General features: G+C 37.6%; 1 protein-coding gene across 2 annotated transcripts in view; it reads left to right on the top strand.

Moving 5' to 3' along the window:
- Window positions 1-15,540, top strand: part of LOC145493469 (translationally-controlled tumor protein homolog) — a 29,244-nt gene that overhangs the window by 7,030 nt on the left and 6,674 nt on the right. Inside the window, exons 3-4 of one of the 2 annotated variants that reach the window (XM_081472941.1) lie at window positions 3,646-4,083; window positions 5,365-5,866. In XM_081472941.1, coding sequence (XP_081329067.1) covers window positions 3,646-4,083; window positions 5,365-5,367 — 441 coding nt within the window. In that variant the 3' untranslated portion in view covers window positions 5,368-5,866. Of the gene's footprint in view, window positions 1-3,645; window positions 4,084-5,364; window positions 5,867-15,540 lie in introns of those variants that run through there. The other variant, XM_081472942.1, reaches the window with a different exon arrangement.

Below are 15,540 nucleotides of genomic sequence, written 5' to 3'. Positions count from 1 at the left end.
AAAGGGTTTGGGATATTTCTAACATGCAAAAAAAAAACCTATTTTCTCAAACCTATGCAATGTGCCGGGCCAACGCAACTGTCAGTTGTTGCATCACTCAAGCGTGAAGGATCCAAATCAGTGCCTTCATTATTTCACTAGCAAGTAATATTGATGAAAATAGAAGTCTTGCATAATATTTTTGTAATAAATTATGTGTTAATCAAATGCAAATTTGTTTAGGAAGGAACAGTGGAAAATTGAGGTGTTAATTGTTAGTCACAACTAATTCCAAAATTAGCAAACAATTATTGAATTTATCATCGTCAATTTTTACAGGGTCTTTAAATAACCGAATCACTGGAGCCAAGAGATTGTAATTGTATTTGCTAAAATAAATCGAGTCACTAGTTTAATCAAAGATGATACCATGGTTAGTGAAACCACCCAAATTTGAAATATTTAATTGTATGTGTCGGCGGGATTCTTATTTTCCAAAATCCCTCAAACTAAGTACTGGCTGTGGTTCTTGATACAAAAGGATAGCAATTATTTACATAGACTCTCAGTAATAAATAACGGCTGAGGGTATATCTTGGGACAAGGCAATAACCAAAAACTAAATAGTTTTGTGACCAACGGAATACATCTGTTTTATGTGGTTGAAGATTTCACTTGTGATTGGTTATAACACAATAAACATTCCAGATATGTTTTAGGTGTTCACGGTTTTCTGAGTTTGACTGTAAAACTAAGAAGAAAATAGAGAAATCAAATCATAGAAATCTAAGATCAAATTAATATCCTTCGTTGATTCAAAGTGTATCGAAGGAGTTGGCCGATTAGAGATAGACCATTTGACTTTGACGGGGGAAAGGGGGGGATTTGGTCTAAGAGTTTTTTAACTCTTTCCTGCAGTAGGAATAGACTGATTTCGGTATATTAAAATTCAGCCTAAAACAATAGACCTCAGTACAAGGCTCTGGGGAATAACTACAGAGTTTGTGGGGTTTATTCCCCAGAGCCTTGTGCTGAGGTCTATTGTGTTAGGCTGAATTTTAATATATCGAAAATTGGTCTATTTGGGACGTGTTTATGCATGACACTTTTTTTTTATCTGTGTAACATGCTTTTTGGGGTTTAATGAACCCGCATGAATTTTTTTTCCAGCCGTGATCTTGCACATGAAGGGTTTTGGTGCTGGTATGCTTGTAGGATATTTTCAAGATCTCCCACCCTTTCCCCCAGAAGTCAAATGTTCCACCCCTTAGGAGCACAGCTCTGGTCATCAGCAAAACAAAAATTTAATTTCTGACAATTGAGGGATGAATTAGTCAGAAATAATTATTCTGACGGCACGATGGAGAGGCTTGCAGGGTGTCATGGGAAGTTAGGGGCTATTTCTAAGGCTTTTGTCAGGGATTTAGGCCATTCTAGGTTAGTCGGTGTTTGTGTTTTATCCTCTTTTTTATTATTATTTTTAAGCTTTTGTTATAACAACTGGTATGTTCAATGATAATTATTGTAAATGTTCTATGTTACCCAGATTTTGTACCCTTTTCCTTGGGGTCTCTTGCTGGGTACTGCATTACATGAGGAAAACATTTCCACACATTTTTTTAGCCACATCTAAAGGGTGGTGTTTTAAGTGATTTTTCACATCTGGCATACCACAGGTTCTAATTTTTGAGTTATTTTTTTGTAAAAAAAATACCTCTTAGTCGGCGCGTCGGGTATGTTATGGGCGGGTCAATGGGTGAGTGAGTGAGTGAGTGAGTGAGTGAGTGAGTGAGAGATGTATGTATGTCACACCAATCAGATTGGATCTACTATGAACAGCCAATCAAATTTCTTGTTGTAAAGGTAAATGGTACGTGAGAAACACAAGGTATGTATAAACACAAGGACTTTGGTAATTGAAAAATAAAGAGTGAGTGTATGTTGCCGGTTTGTGATTTTTAGTCCGGTTTGGAGGGGAGTGTGACAGTTACATACGTACATTGGGTTGTTTTAGAGTGCATAATTTTCAGTGTAATGGTGGCTAGTTATGAACGAGATGAGTCTTGAGTTTTGAAGCAGTTCATGAGTAGTAGGCAAATGGCACGAGATATTTTTATTTTTAATTACAAAGGGTAACTTGATACTTTTGTTTTTCACAAGGAGTTAATTCAATTAGAGGTCACGAATCGTCAGTTCTAGTTCTTAGGACATGTTTTAGAGGAGACGAGACTATTTAGATTTGAAGCAGTTCTAACGTTTACAATAGTAAGTGCAGGTAACGATTGTTTTGTTCTTATTGCATGCAAATATAACGAGATATTTTTATTTTTTAGTTACAATGGGTGATTTGACACTCTTGTTTTTCACAAGGTAGTAAATTCAATTAGAGCTGACGAATCGTCACCACTTGTTCCCACGAGATGTTTGTTATTTTTAGTTACAAATGGTAACTCTACACTTTTGTTTTTCATATGGGAGTAAATTCAATTAGAGCTTACAAGTTATCGGCTATTGTTCCCAGGATGTTAAACAAAAAAGAAGCTTTCATTTCTAGAGTGTTTTTACGTCTCTGCAGTAGCAGTTCAATATTTTTATTTGATGGGCATTTTATGACATTCTTTTCAGTCCGATATTTTTAAAGGTAAAAAGTATGAAAACTGCTCAAATGTTCTTTGAAGACTGCGTGGCACCAAGTTAAAGTGCAATTTAATTAAATTAGACTTTCAACGTGTCAGAGAGGGTTTTTTTCTCTTTCTTTCTATTTTCGGTGAAGTTGTGTTGTGTTGTGTAAAAAGGGTAAACTTACGACTCGTATAAAACGCGAAAAAGTCTCTTAATTAACTTGAGTATTTTTGAGCAAAAATTCTTCTTGGGGGCTGGAAGGGCTATGTGATCGGTGAGTGAGGGAGTTATGCATGTGCGCTTGTCGCACCAATCACAGTGCGGGTTGTATCAAAGAACGAATCAAATTGCCTGTTAGAAAATAAGATGGTATCTACATTAATCTGGAGACGTGTCAGATTACTGTAGTTTTTTCAGTCAAACACTTTATGGTTTACTATTTAGCTATCTTACCATGACCGACGTAACATCGTATGTACATCATAAATTCCCAGTTTCTTTCTTGCTGTACATGGCAACCGAAAAAACTTGTCAAATTAACCAAATCATTGCTGCAAACAGCTCCATGAATGCTCCTATCTCCGACACTTCACCCAAAAAAATAACTCTTGCACGTCTTGCGTGCCTATGTTTAGAACTGGTAGTTGTAATTTGCAAGGATACAGATTATGTTGTAAGACGGAATACATCTATATTGATCAAATGACTGACTGACGCATCCTCAATAGTCACATTGAATGTCTTGTGTTAGTGTAGTGAGAATCAGAACTAAATGAAAACTAAATGTGAACTGTGCTGCTCAGCCCTAGGCTGAGTGGTTAAATAAATAAAATAAAAGACTTTATTTAACCTGAAAGGCCAATCAGTGACCACTGGATCACTGGTATTAACTGGCGATCAGCATTTACATATAAAAGCATTTACATATAAAAGCATTTACATATAAAAGCATACCATTTACATAAAAAGGAAACGGTAGGTCACTTGCCTCATTGCAAATTTATTTCAATAATTTTTCCCAAAATGTTTTCATTTCTTACCCAGCTTTACTCAGAATCCACTAAAGTGGATGAAAGGATGATTGGTGGAAACAAGTCTGCTGAAGCTCCAGAGGAGGATGATGCTGAAGAGTCTTCAGTCTCTGGTTGTTCTATTGTGGTCCAAAACAGGCTTATGGAACAATATGGTGTGGATAAAAAAGGCTACAAGAAGTACATCAAACTCTACATAGCTGCTCTTGTAAAGTATCTGAAAGAGAAGAGGCCAGATGATGTAGACAAATTCAAAGCCAATGCGCCAAAGGCAATCGAGAAGATTCTGAAAAGCTTTGGCGACTGGACGTTCTATCATGGACAGAATGAGGATTTTAACTTTGATAACGAAGAAAAAGCAGAGGGGATGTTGGCACTCTTGGGGTACCGTAGCGATGGACAGACTCCCTATATGTTGTTCTTCAAAGATGGGCTTGAGGAAGAAAAGGCGGTGAGATTTCATGTTTTCCTCACTTTGTACACCTCTTGTCAGTAACATTTGTAGTTGCAGTGATTAGGAAGAAGCAATTATAATCCACTTCGCTTTGTCAGTAACAAATTCACGCCCCAAGGTTCTGATATGTGGGAAATAACCTGTAAAGAATGCATCCATGAAAAAACAGGCATAACCCAGGCAGGTGATACAGCTCAAGTCACCTATTTCGCTCAAACTTGGCACAAATGTTGGGTTTGGTGAATGAATGATTGTGGCAAAAAGTAGGTCAAAATATTTTGTTCCCTTCAAGTTAGGGGGACCACCTGCAAAATGGCCATTTGGCACTAATTTATGCATATTTCATTAGCCATCTTTGGTTTAGTATTTCTACAACAAGAAAAGCCATGTGAAAACAGAATCCACTGGATCAAGTTCCACAACTATCAGTCTAAAAGCTCAGATATTCATTTTAACTAAGCAATTTGATTTCTCTCCGTGGCTTCATCTTAAGTAAGGTGCATATTTCGTAGTGTTGTGAATAGCCTTTAACTGATGGCAAATATCTGCACTGGGCAAAACCAAATACACATTATTCTAACATGGATAGTGAGAGCAATCACTTAAGTTCTCAAAAAAACCATAAAATGTCGGGAAACACGATTTATGGCCATTTCGTGAACATCCAGTAAAACACAAAAGCTGTCTCTCCGTAACTCAAAATCAACAAGAAATATCAAGCTGAGCATTTTCTAATTGACTATGAGTAAAACTTCGGCAAAAAGAAGCATGCGAGACACTTGTTTCAAATATTTTCGGAGCTATATCTTGAGGCATTCTCACAATACAGCTTACTATGCACTTAATCAATTTTTTTGGCATGCTTAATGCAGAAGCAATTCGTATGCTACATCATGTATAGAGTGTGCGTGTCAAGTAATAACTTACTTACTGTCCTTTGCACCCATCGGTGCTAAAGGCAGCAACAAGTTCGTCCACTCCCGTCTGTCGTATGCCTTTCGCCCCCAGGTGCAATTTAAGGTGCTCAACTCATCCAAGTAATAAACTGAACAATAATAGTGCTAGTGCTGTTTTCTCAAGTTACCCTCATGTTGGCAGCACAGCAGAGTGAAGTACTGTCAGTGGGTGCATTTTACCAACAACAAAACAATTCTAGTCCTGAATCAGGGTCAGAATTGGCCTCAGTCACAATTCAACAAAATTAATTAATGCTTAGTGCGTCTAATCCTACAGTACTGGAATGTACTAACAGTTTCCTCTTTCTCTGTTGCTTTGCAGTAAAAATCAAGGCATGACAAGACTATCTTAAATCATTCTGCATGATTTAATTGGTAACTGAATTATTTACTAAGTTGTTATTCACTTCAAGTGAGACAGTTTTGGAATCATTTCAACTACAAGCAAGAATAAGCAAAGCCATGGCTGTTATCGTAGTTGATTCTGAAAATAAGTATTTTTTTGTTTAAGGCATACAAACTATACAAAACAGTATTGATCCTCATTTGTTTGTCGAACCACTGATGACTACAATAACAGCTATTTTGTGATCACCTTTCTTGGAGATCATCTTTGAAATCTTTTGGTATGGTGACATGGTGTCTCTAACTACTAGCAGAGAATTTTTACAGGGCAAATGTCATGCTGGAGAAACATTTCCTTGCTGGCTTTTAGAAAAAATCTCCTTCCTCTTCATAGTAATGAAGATTTCTGTAGATTGAAAGTGGGCTGAACAATAAACATGGCATATCACACTGCTTGTTGGTGTATTGTTTCATGACTTTTTTTTTTACAAAACAAAGTGTAAGATTAAAGCAAATGCTAAAAGCTGTTAAGTCGAACCTCTATTAGGCGGCCACCCCTTATTGAGCGGCTAGTTATCAAAGTCCCAAAATTATTGCTATTGTTTGTGGAAAGAAAAGTAGGGGTCACCGAACGTCTAAGATCGTTAAATCCAGGCAAAGGTATAGGCCATCTGTCCTATCATTGCTTATTTTATTACTTAGCGCACGCTCTCATACATGACGTGGCTTGTGAATTTATGTGTACAGTAAGGATGCGCGGAAACAATTATTGTGAACGTCCTTAAGGTGGCTCCCTAGAGTATTTACGAACACCCTTCCTATGGAGCACAAGGTAGAAAAGAAGACTTAATTAATTTCTCTTGAAGTTTTCCCTGTAGAGATTTACCAGTATGGGTACTGTTAAAATAAGGCTTATTTTTTGGATGTCAATTTTTGGATGAAGGTCGTTACCATGGCAACATCTCATCTAATGATAGGCAGATATATTCCTCATTTTGGCCTAAACTCCTTAATATTTATACTCTCCTTCGGTGAAATGCTTTCATACTTTGCCACATCATGGAAATGATATTCCTTGACATTTTGAATTGAGAAAAAGTCAAGGTTCTTCAGACGGTTTTTCCAATATTCTGTATTTTTTCATTCTTCTAAATATATCAAGTTAGCTCTGACAGATTTTAACAGAAATAGGGTATTTTATAGGAATTGTACGTAGTCACAACCGAGCCAAATTTTAAAAAAAAACTCACCGAAGGAAACGCTAGAAAATTCACAGTCAGTTTTGCTTTTTGTGCTCATGTTGGTGTGATAAAAATCGAAAAACACTGACATTTTCCTTTGAGTGCGCACAGATTACTTGAGCTTTCGTCCTATGCACGGGTGCAATCGTAAAACTATAGGGAGCCACCATAAGCAAATCACCTCAATAGCCAACATAGATCCATGCTTTGTCCAAGCCTCGATTTGATGCAGAGCCCCAATGACACTGTGCATGCCGAAACACAAGTTTCAGAGTTTGAATCTCTGATGACTGTATATGTAATGTTCAAAATGATTACTTCATTTTATTTGCGAGGAAAAACGAGAAAGAACAAGAGAAATAAAAATTATTAATCGTATTAATGCAATATTCGGTATTATTTTATTGTTTATTGAAATGATGGTCACGTGACAAATTTTTAGACTCCCAGATACTTTATAAGTTGCTTTTATATTAAAAAGCAAGAAATCTAGACAAAGAACTCCGAAGAAAGCTTAGAAATAAGAATTTCAACTCAGCCTCATTCCCATGTAAAGGCCTAAGATGTCATTTTTTGACATGCACATAGCATGTTTGTGGGTGAAAATTTGGGATGGCTCCATATCAGAAAATGTTTACCTTATAGAGGTTAGTAATCCTGGGAAGTTTCATGCTTTTATCGCAAAATGAACAATTCTGGTTATTTTTGGCTCTTAATAGGTTCATTTCCATCGCGTACCTATTTAAGACGAAGTTTTGTCCTTCTTTCCTTCTCACTTTGGAGTATAATGGCCTAAAAAGTGATAAGGCAGTTTGTTTACCGCAAAAGAAAGGAGTTTTGTAAAAAGGTAGTTAAGTGGAGGTCAGCTCATTCAGACTTTGAGATGAGAGGGGGGGGGGGGTTCCAAGGAAAGCGTCAGTGTTTTTCGATATTTTATGACGTCAACATAGCAAAACTGACCGTGAATTTTCTCGCATTTCCTTCGGTTAAATTCCGTAAATTTGACAGACTTGTTACAGATACTTTACTTAAGCTAGTTGGAGCTCTTTTTTTTTGACAGGAAAATCCATCTGACCACTTTTTTCACAGCAGTGAAAGACCTCCCACGCAGACGCTCTTAGGGCTCATCACGCATTCTGGGAGGAACACGTGATGAGCCCTAAGATCGTCTGCATGGGAGGCTATGAAAGACATAACTTTTAAAAATCGTAAAAAAACTTCACCGATGGAAATTCAAGAAAATCATAAATAAAGCCATTAATTTGAATGGTAAAAAAATGCAATTGTTTGGGCATTTATAATTCAACTCTAAATGCCAAGATTTTAACAATATATCTACGTTGGATTTCTATTTCTTTTTCTTTTTTTGACAGCTAAAGCAAATATGAAAAATAAACTTAATAATCTGATTTTCTCTCCTGACAGAAATAATGAGGAAAATAATAATTACAATCATGACAATGAAATGCGACTATGAAAAACCTGCAAAGTGTGACCTGTGACCTGCAATCTGTGACATGTAGCCTGCAAGCAGGCTCACGTTGGACCACAAGCGTGCGAGGCATACAGGGCTTGTACACTTTCTTGTGGACAGAATTAAAGACTTTTTCCAGACTTTTTCCAGACCACTTTTTTTTTATTTTCCAGACTCAAGGTAACAGTGAGATTCTTCATGGCCTGAGAAGAAATAACTGTCGTAACTATGAACACAATGAGTTAAAAAAATTCAGTTTCAGCTGTTTAATTCTTAACTTACAGTGACACAACCAAAACATAGCAGTATACTAATGTCTACCATTAAGGAAATAAAATTTATACCAAGAATCAATTGAACCAAAACCCAAAACACAAAGTATAAAAACAAGTGATAAAAATTTAGGCAAAGAATTAAACTGAATTACAACATATCATTACATTGCAATAAATCCATCAAGCCAAATAAAGAAATATTTCAATAGGATCTTGACTTTTGGTTGCATGAAGACTGGAACAAAGAAAACAAAAAACAAAAAAAAAACAGAAATATGACATCCAACTTGTACATGTACAAGTTGCTTTTGGTAGACATCATTGAAACAAAATATTTCAGTAAAGGAAGACCACCACTCGGTTACACTCAATGGAAAACGGATTTAATATATTTTAGTAAAATAGTTGTGCTTATCAGACATGGAAGCCCGGGGGGGTACTTTGGGAATTTCTGGGTGGGATGTGCCATTGGGACCCTGGAACCCTTAGCCTATACCAGAGCTAGTTCAGCTGAATTTTGTTACCCTATACTAGTGTAAACTCCCCAAATCCCGCCATCTATCGACACTGTTGAGGCTGATTTGCATAAATTTAAACTTGCCGTTTTGAGTTTTTTATATTTGTGAGTGGCAATTCCTGGTTTCCTTAGTCTAGATAAAATCTTCAACCAACTAGTCAGTTTTGTGAAAAATTATACCCTATTCTAGACCCAAACGCTCTGATTTATATACCCTATCCTAGAGTAAACTGCTTGAAAACCATACCCTTCACAGCGGCACATACCTATATAGCCCATATATGGCAGTGCCCCCCCCCCCCCCACCCGGGCATGGAAGTGACTTAACATAACTCAAAAAACTATATTTCAAGAACCACAGAATTTGTAAACTTTACTTAACTCTTAGGTCTAACTTAAATTTTCCGAACTAGAAGACAGGAAATGTGTAACAGAAGGAGACAATAGTTTCAATTCCATGAGTTTCTTGTGTTTCTTGCCGATCATGTGCCTTTGCAAAGCATGCAGCTTCTCCCATGGGCCATTCCATTTAATATCTGCACCCCCTCCCTATTGAGGTATTACTTGAAACCCCCCCTCAATGTCATTTTTTGAGAGGGTACTCCCTTGGATTTAGATAAATTGGCCAGCACCCCCCCCCGGAAATTTTGTGACTTTAATTTTCGTACTTACAAACCTCTTATTGGGGAAAATGGCCAATACAAAATTGAAGGATCGCTTTGCGCTGTCTTTATATATAAATATATATTGTCATATTGATTTTTCACAAAATTCTACTCTTCACTGAAGCCCTGAAGAAACAGAAGAAACGTAACTTATTTACAAAACATTTCTTCCGACACTAATTAAAATCAGTCACTTTCAGACAAAGAAATCTAGGAAATATGACTACTCAGAGCTAAATGGAGGTAATGAGAGGGTATCTGAAGTGACCCCAAACTAAGAAGGATAGCTTAACAGAATAGTTATTATCACTTAATCATGCATGTAATAACAATTATTATCTCTAAAATTTGAAATAATTTCCTTCCCATTTACACTGGCCGGGTTTTATGTGGCAAACGTAGGGGAGAATTGATTAATGACATGGAGTGATTGAGCTGGGGGAAACAAGAGAAATACACAACGCTGTGTGATATTTTGCATGATGAGTAGGAAAACAGTATACATTAGCATACAAACAAAGAAGGTGGAAGAAGTGTGAACTGCATGACAAAATGTCAAAACTCAACATTTCTTTTTCTAATAACTTGTAAAACTGTAACTGGATAACACTGAGTAATGATATCCCTTGGGCGTAAGAGGAATTTGAGCAATTTCAGAGTATCTATCTAACCTGAATGTGTCAAAATCCTTTGTACAATGTGACATGAAATATAAGGCATCCTTATTCAATGACCCCCCCCCCCTCCCCCTCGGATTTCCCCTAACCTCAATGGGGGGGGGGGTGCGGATATTAAATGGAATGGCCCCATGTTTGAAATATCAATTGCCTTATCACAAACAACACACATCGCTTTGGTCTTTGACGTAGGATCGGCTGCAACCCAGGCCTTAAATTTTTCATCTGCTTTCCACTTAAAGACACACTTCCTCATTTTCACCAAGCGAAAGAAAAGCCAGGGAAGAACAACAGCTACATGAACACGAACAAATATTGCTTCCTTCGCTCAACTAACTCGGGAAACAAATAAACCATGATTCATTGCAAACACAATGAACCATAATGCAATGCAGGGCATTGGAGACTGGACTTTCCGACCGTACCGCCATTTATTATCCATTTATTATAGTGTTTTGCCGTTTGACCAAGTTAATTCAAGGGAAATCAGCTACATTGCAAAGATTTCAGCTAGCTTTTAAACACCTGCTGCTCCTTGAGAAAATTTCCAGACTTCATCCCATTTTTCAAGACTTTGCCTTTAATTTCCATACTTTTTCCAGGTCTGGAAAAGTAGTTCGCAAATTTCCAGACTTTTTCAAGAATTCAAGACTTTGTACGAACCCTGGGCGTAGCCGCGAGCGCGAAATCGAGCGGCGAAGCGCGGCGAAGCCGCGAGACGAGAAAGTGAGCCTGCTCTGATCTCTGCAAATTTTTTATTTCCACCCCGGAAACTGCAGAAAAGAATAAGTCAATTAATTTTCACCGGAAGTATGAACTTTGACAGCTCAGATTTCTCGGGAAAATTATAAATATTTTTCATAACAACATGTAGGCGCGATATCCGTTGTTGAAAAAGTTTTGCCCAAGAAAAACTCTCAAAGTTTATGTCTACTAAGGACACACACTTGATTCCAAGTGATCTTGCTTTGGCAATCTGGTCTTTGACGATGCTGGTAAAAGGACAAACGCCTTCGTGTTGTTTCGTTGCCTGCTTGCAATCACACGCATTTGTAATATTGAACTCTTCCCATATGGAGTCGGCAACACGACAAGTACGTCTTGATTCATTAACGTACTTTCAACTGAAAGTGAAGAATGATCATCGCAGTAAATTTTCCAATTTATGCAATTGGAAAGAAGAAGCCTGAAAAAAAAAAAAAAAAATCAGGGCTTCAGCGGGATTCGAACCCGTGACCTACGCGATAAATTGGAAAATTTACTGCGATGATCATTCGTCACTTTCATCTACTACCGCAGTTCAAATATGAATTATTTCATATATACTTCACATCATACTTTCAACTGCTATTTCCTGCTCCCTCTTTAGTTTGAAATTTAACCAGAAATAGACTGGAACTTTGTTAAAACATCAGTAATACGCGCACTCAACTCTTCCTCTGACTCCAAATGTGGACGACTTGTTTTTTATTGGTTGTGTTTTCACTAGGACAATTTTGGCTAGATAAAGTCGGAAAAATCCGGAAATCCAGTGAAAACAGTTCGTCTTGAGTTTAGCGAGTTAAAAATTCACATTGTTTTCACCAGTAAAAACAAGCGATTATCTCGCTTATATGACTGGAAATTCACGCCAAGTTATACTACCTCGCGAGATGGTATAACTTGTCCTGGTAAATGCCCCAGCCAATCACATTGTGCATAGTGAGAGACGCCTGCCAAAGAATCTGGCAATAGTATTTACCAGACGCTCGTATCACGGTTCAGTTTGCGAAACAGAACTTTAAAAACGGCAGACGAGTTCAACACTCCTTCTCATTTACTTCGGTTTACCATTCCTACAGTCCCGTTAGATTCTCCAGTTCCTCGGCCAGGACCCTAACTATGACACGGCCTCGCCGTGCAGAACGAGTTCCTGCATTACAACATTTCGTCGCATCTTCCTCATTTCTGGGGACATAAACCGCGTCCTCTGGAAAAAATTCCTTCTCGATCTCCTTCGCATAAATATCGCTAGAATCAATACAAGAGAAGTCATTAAAAGCGCTTCCTCTCTAAGCCATTTTTGAAAGTTGCGCGCTTTTGTAATTTGAATCTTCTGAGTCAGCGGGTCAAATTCTGGGTTAAATTTCCAGTGAAAACAGTTGTCACATTTAACTAGTAAAGTTTGGTCTGTAAACAAACACCCAGAAAGAATGTTCAGCTAGTTAATAGGCCTAGTGAAAACGTAGCCATTGTGCGGTAAATTACCGACTCCATGAGGATTTATTCGCTCCTCATCAAACATAATAGATTGACAGTTTTCTCGCCTTTCCCGCTTTTCGACCAATGGTATTTCACTTCGCTCAGACGAAGTAGAAATGAAAACATAGGCACGCAAGGCGTGCAAGAGTTATTTTTTTGTGTGAAGTGTCGGAGATAGGAGCATTCATGGAGCTGTTTACAGTAACGATTTGGTTAATTTGACAAGTTTTTTTGGTTGTGATGTACAGCAAGAAACAAACTGGGAATTTATGATGTACATGCGATGTTACATCGGTGATGGTAAGATAGCTAAATAGTAAGCCATAAAATGTTTGACTGAACAAACTAAAGTAATCTGACACGTCTCCAGATTAATGTAGATACCATCTTATTTTCTAACAGGCAATTTGATTCGTTCTTTGATACAACCCGCACTGTGATTGGTGTGACACGCGCACATGCATAACTCCCTCACTCACCGATCACATAACCCGTCCAGCCCCCAAGAGGAATTTTTGCTCAAAAATACTTAAGTTAATTTAGAGACTTTTTCGCATTTTATACGAGTCGTACGTTTACCCTTTTTACACAACACAACACAACACAACTTCACTGAAAATAGAAAGAAAGAGAAAAAAACCTCTGACACGTTGAAAGTCTGATTTAATTAAATTGCACTTTAACTTGGTGCCGCGCAGTCTTCAAAGAACATTTCAACAGTTTTCATACTTTTTACCTTTGAAGATATCGGACTGAAATGAATGTCATCAAATAAAACTATTAAACTGCTACTGCAGAGACTTAAAAACCGCCCAGAAATGAAAGCTTTTTTTGTTTAATATCCTGGGAACAATAACCGATAACTTGTCAGCTCTAATTGAATTTACTCCCATGTAAAAAACAAAAGTGTTAAGTTACCATTTGTTCCTAAAGATAGCAAACATCTCGTGGGAACGAGTGGTGACGATTCGTCCGCTCTTATTAACCGCGCGGCCATGGGCCGAGCGCGGTTCTAGGTTTACCCGTGGTTTATTTTATTAACCGCGCGGCCATGGGCCGAGCGCGGTTCTAGGTTTACCCGTGGTTTATTTTTTTTTTTTTTGTCGGTGACCAGACGCAGACCTCCGCTCGGCCAAACTTTGAGTCACGCAACATGTGATTTTTTTCCGCCAGAAGCTGTTAAAACATAAATACACGGACAATTTTACGGATATTGTTTTCTTTTTTGTGGGTAAAATATATATTTTTTTCGTTTTATCAAAGCGTTGGATTTAAAGGGAATAATAAATACGGTGAAAAAAGGTATTACGTCAGCCATGGAATGCGCTGACGTTGCAGCTTTCACTTTCGCTACGTGACAAATACGATCGTGTTTACTTTGCAAGTTTATTTCGGCAGAAGCGACGGTCATTAATTTATTTGTAATTTTGTGAGTATTTCTTGTGGTTTTACGCAAATGAAGTAAATCCTTTGACTGTTTCATCAGAGCCAGTTCATAGATCGGAAGGAAAATTAAATATTTGCAAGCCAAGCAAAGAACGTGTCAGAACGTGCAAAGATTACGTCATTGGTAGGGAAATAACCACCGTACTAAAGATAGCCGTAGATAACGCAATTCTTGAATTATGTGACTCGTGTGACTTCTTTGCTAACCCTTAACTCAAGGGAAAAAACAATTAAATTTAATCGTGACTTTAAAGAAAGAAAGCGGTTTGTAATAGTGTTCGTATCTTCATGCCCATACATATCCCGAAGAAAATTCCAGATTAAGACTATTACGTCATCGGAGATGTCACAACGGCTACGACTGATGGTGCGATAATAGAGTTTGTGTTGATCAAGTGCTGTGATGTCTACAGTAATCAATGAATCATCAAAGATTGCTTTGGAATATGCACTGCGTTGCGACTGTAGTACTAAGAAAACAGTTAAATTTTAAACGCGCGGTTATAAGATCTAACAGATCTTCTTGTTTTTTTTTGTCGGTGACCAGACGCAGACCCCCGCTCGGCCAAACTTTGAGTCACGCAACATGTGATGTTTTTCCGCCAGAAGCTGTTAAAACATAAATACACGGACAATTTTACGGATATTGTTTTCTTTTTTGTGGGTGAAATATATTTTCTTTTCGTTTTATCAAGGCGTTGGATTCAAACGGAATAATAAATACGCTGAAAAAAGGTATTACGTCAGCCATGGAATGCGCTGACGTTGCAGCTTTCACTTTCGCTACGTGACAAATAAGATCGTGTTTACTTTGCAAGTTTATTTCGGCAGAAGCGACGGTCATTAATTTATTTGTAATTTTGCGAGTATTTCTTGCGGTTTTAGGCAAATGAAGTAAATCCTTTGACTGTTTCATCGCAGCGAGTTCATAGATCGGAAGGAAAATTAAATATTTGCAAGCCAAGCAAAGAACGTGTCAGAACGTGCAAAGATTACGTCATTGATAGGGAAATAACCACCGTACCAAAAATAGCCGTAGATAACGCAATTCTTGAATTATGTGACTCGTGTGACTTCTTTGCTAACCCTTAACTCAAGGGAAAAAAACAATTAAATTTAATTGTGACTTTAAAGAAAGAAAGCGGTTTGTAATAGTGTTCGTATCTTCATGCCCATACATATCCCGAAGAAAGTTCCAGATTAAGACTATTACGTCATCGGAGATGTCACAACGGCTACGACTGATGGTGCGATAATAGAGTTTGTGTTGATCAAGTGCTGTGATGTCTACAGTAATCAATGAATCATCAAAGATTGCTTTGGAATATGCACTGCGTTGCGACTGTAGTACTAAGAAAACAGTTAAATTTTAAAAGCGCGGTTATAAGATCTAACAGATCTTCTAGTTGAATTTTCTCCCTTGTGAAAAACAAGAGTGTCAAATTACACTTTGTAACTAAAAAACAAAAATATCTCGTTATATTTGCATGCAACAAGAACAAAACAATCGTTACCCGCACTTACTATTGTAAACGTTAGAACTGTTTCAAATCTGAAGTCTCGTCCCCTCTAAAACATGTCCTGAGAACTAGAAGCGACGATTCGTGACCTCTAATT

Source organism: Orbicella franksi, chromosome 7, assembly GCF_964199315.1.
Source record: "Orbicella franksi chromosome 7, jaOrbFran1.1, whole genome shotgun sequence".
NCBI classification, from domain to species: Eukaryota; Metazoa; Cnidaria; class Anthozoa; order Scleractinia; family Merulinidae; genus Orbicella; species Orbicella franksi.
This window is presented reverse-complemented; position numbering and strand designations above follow the sequence as displayed.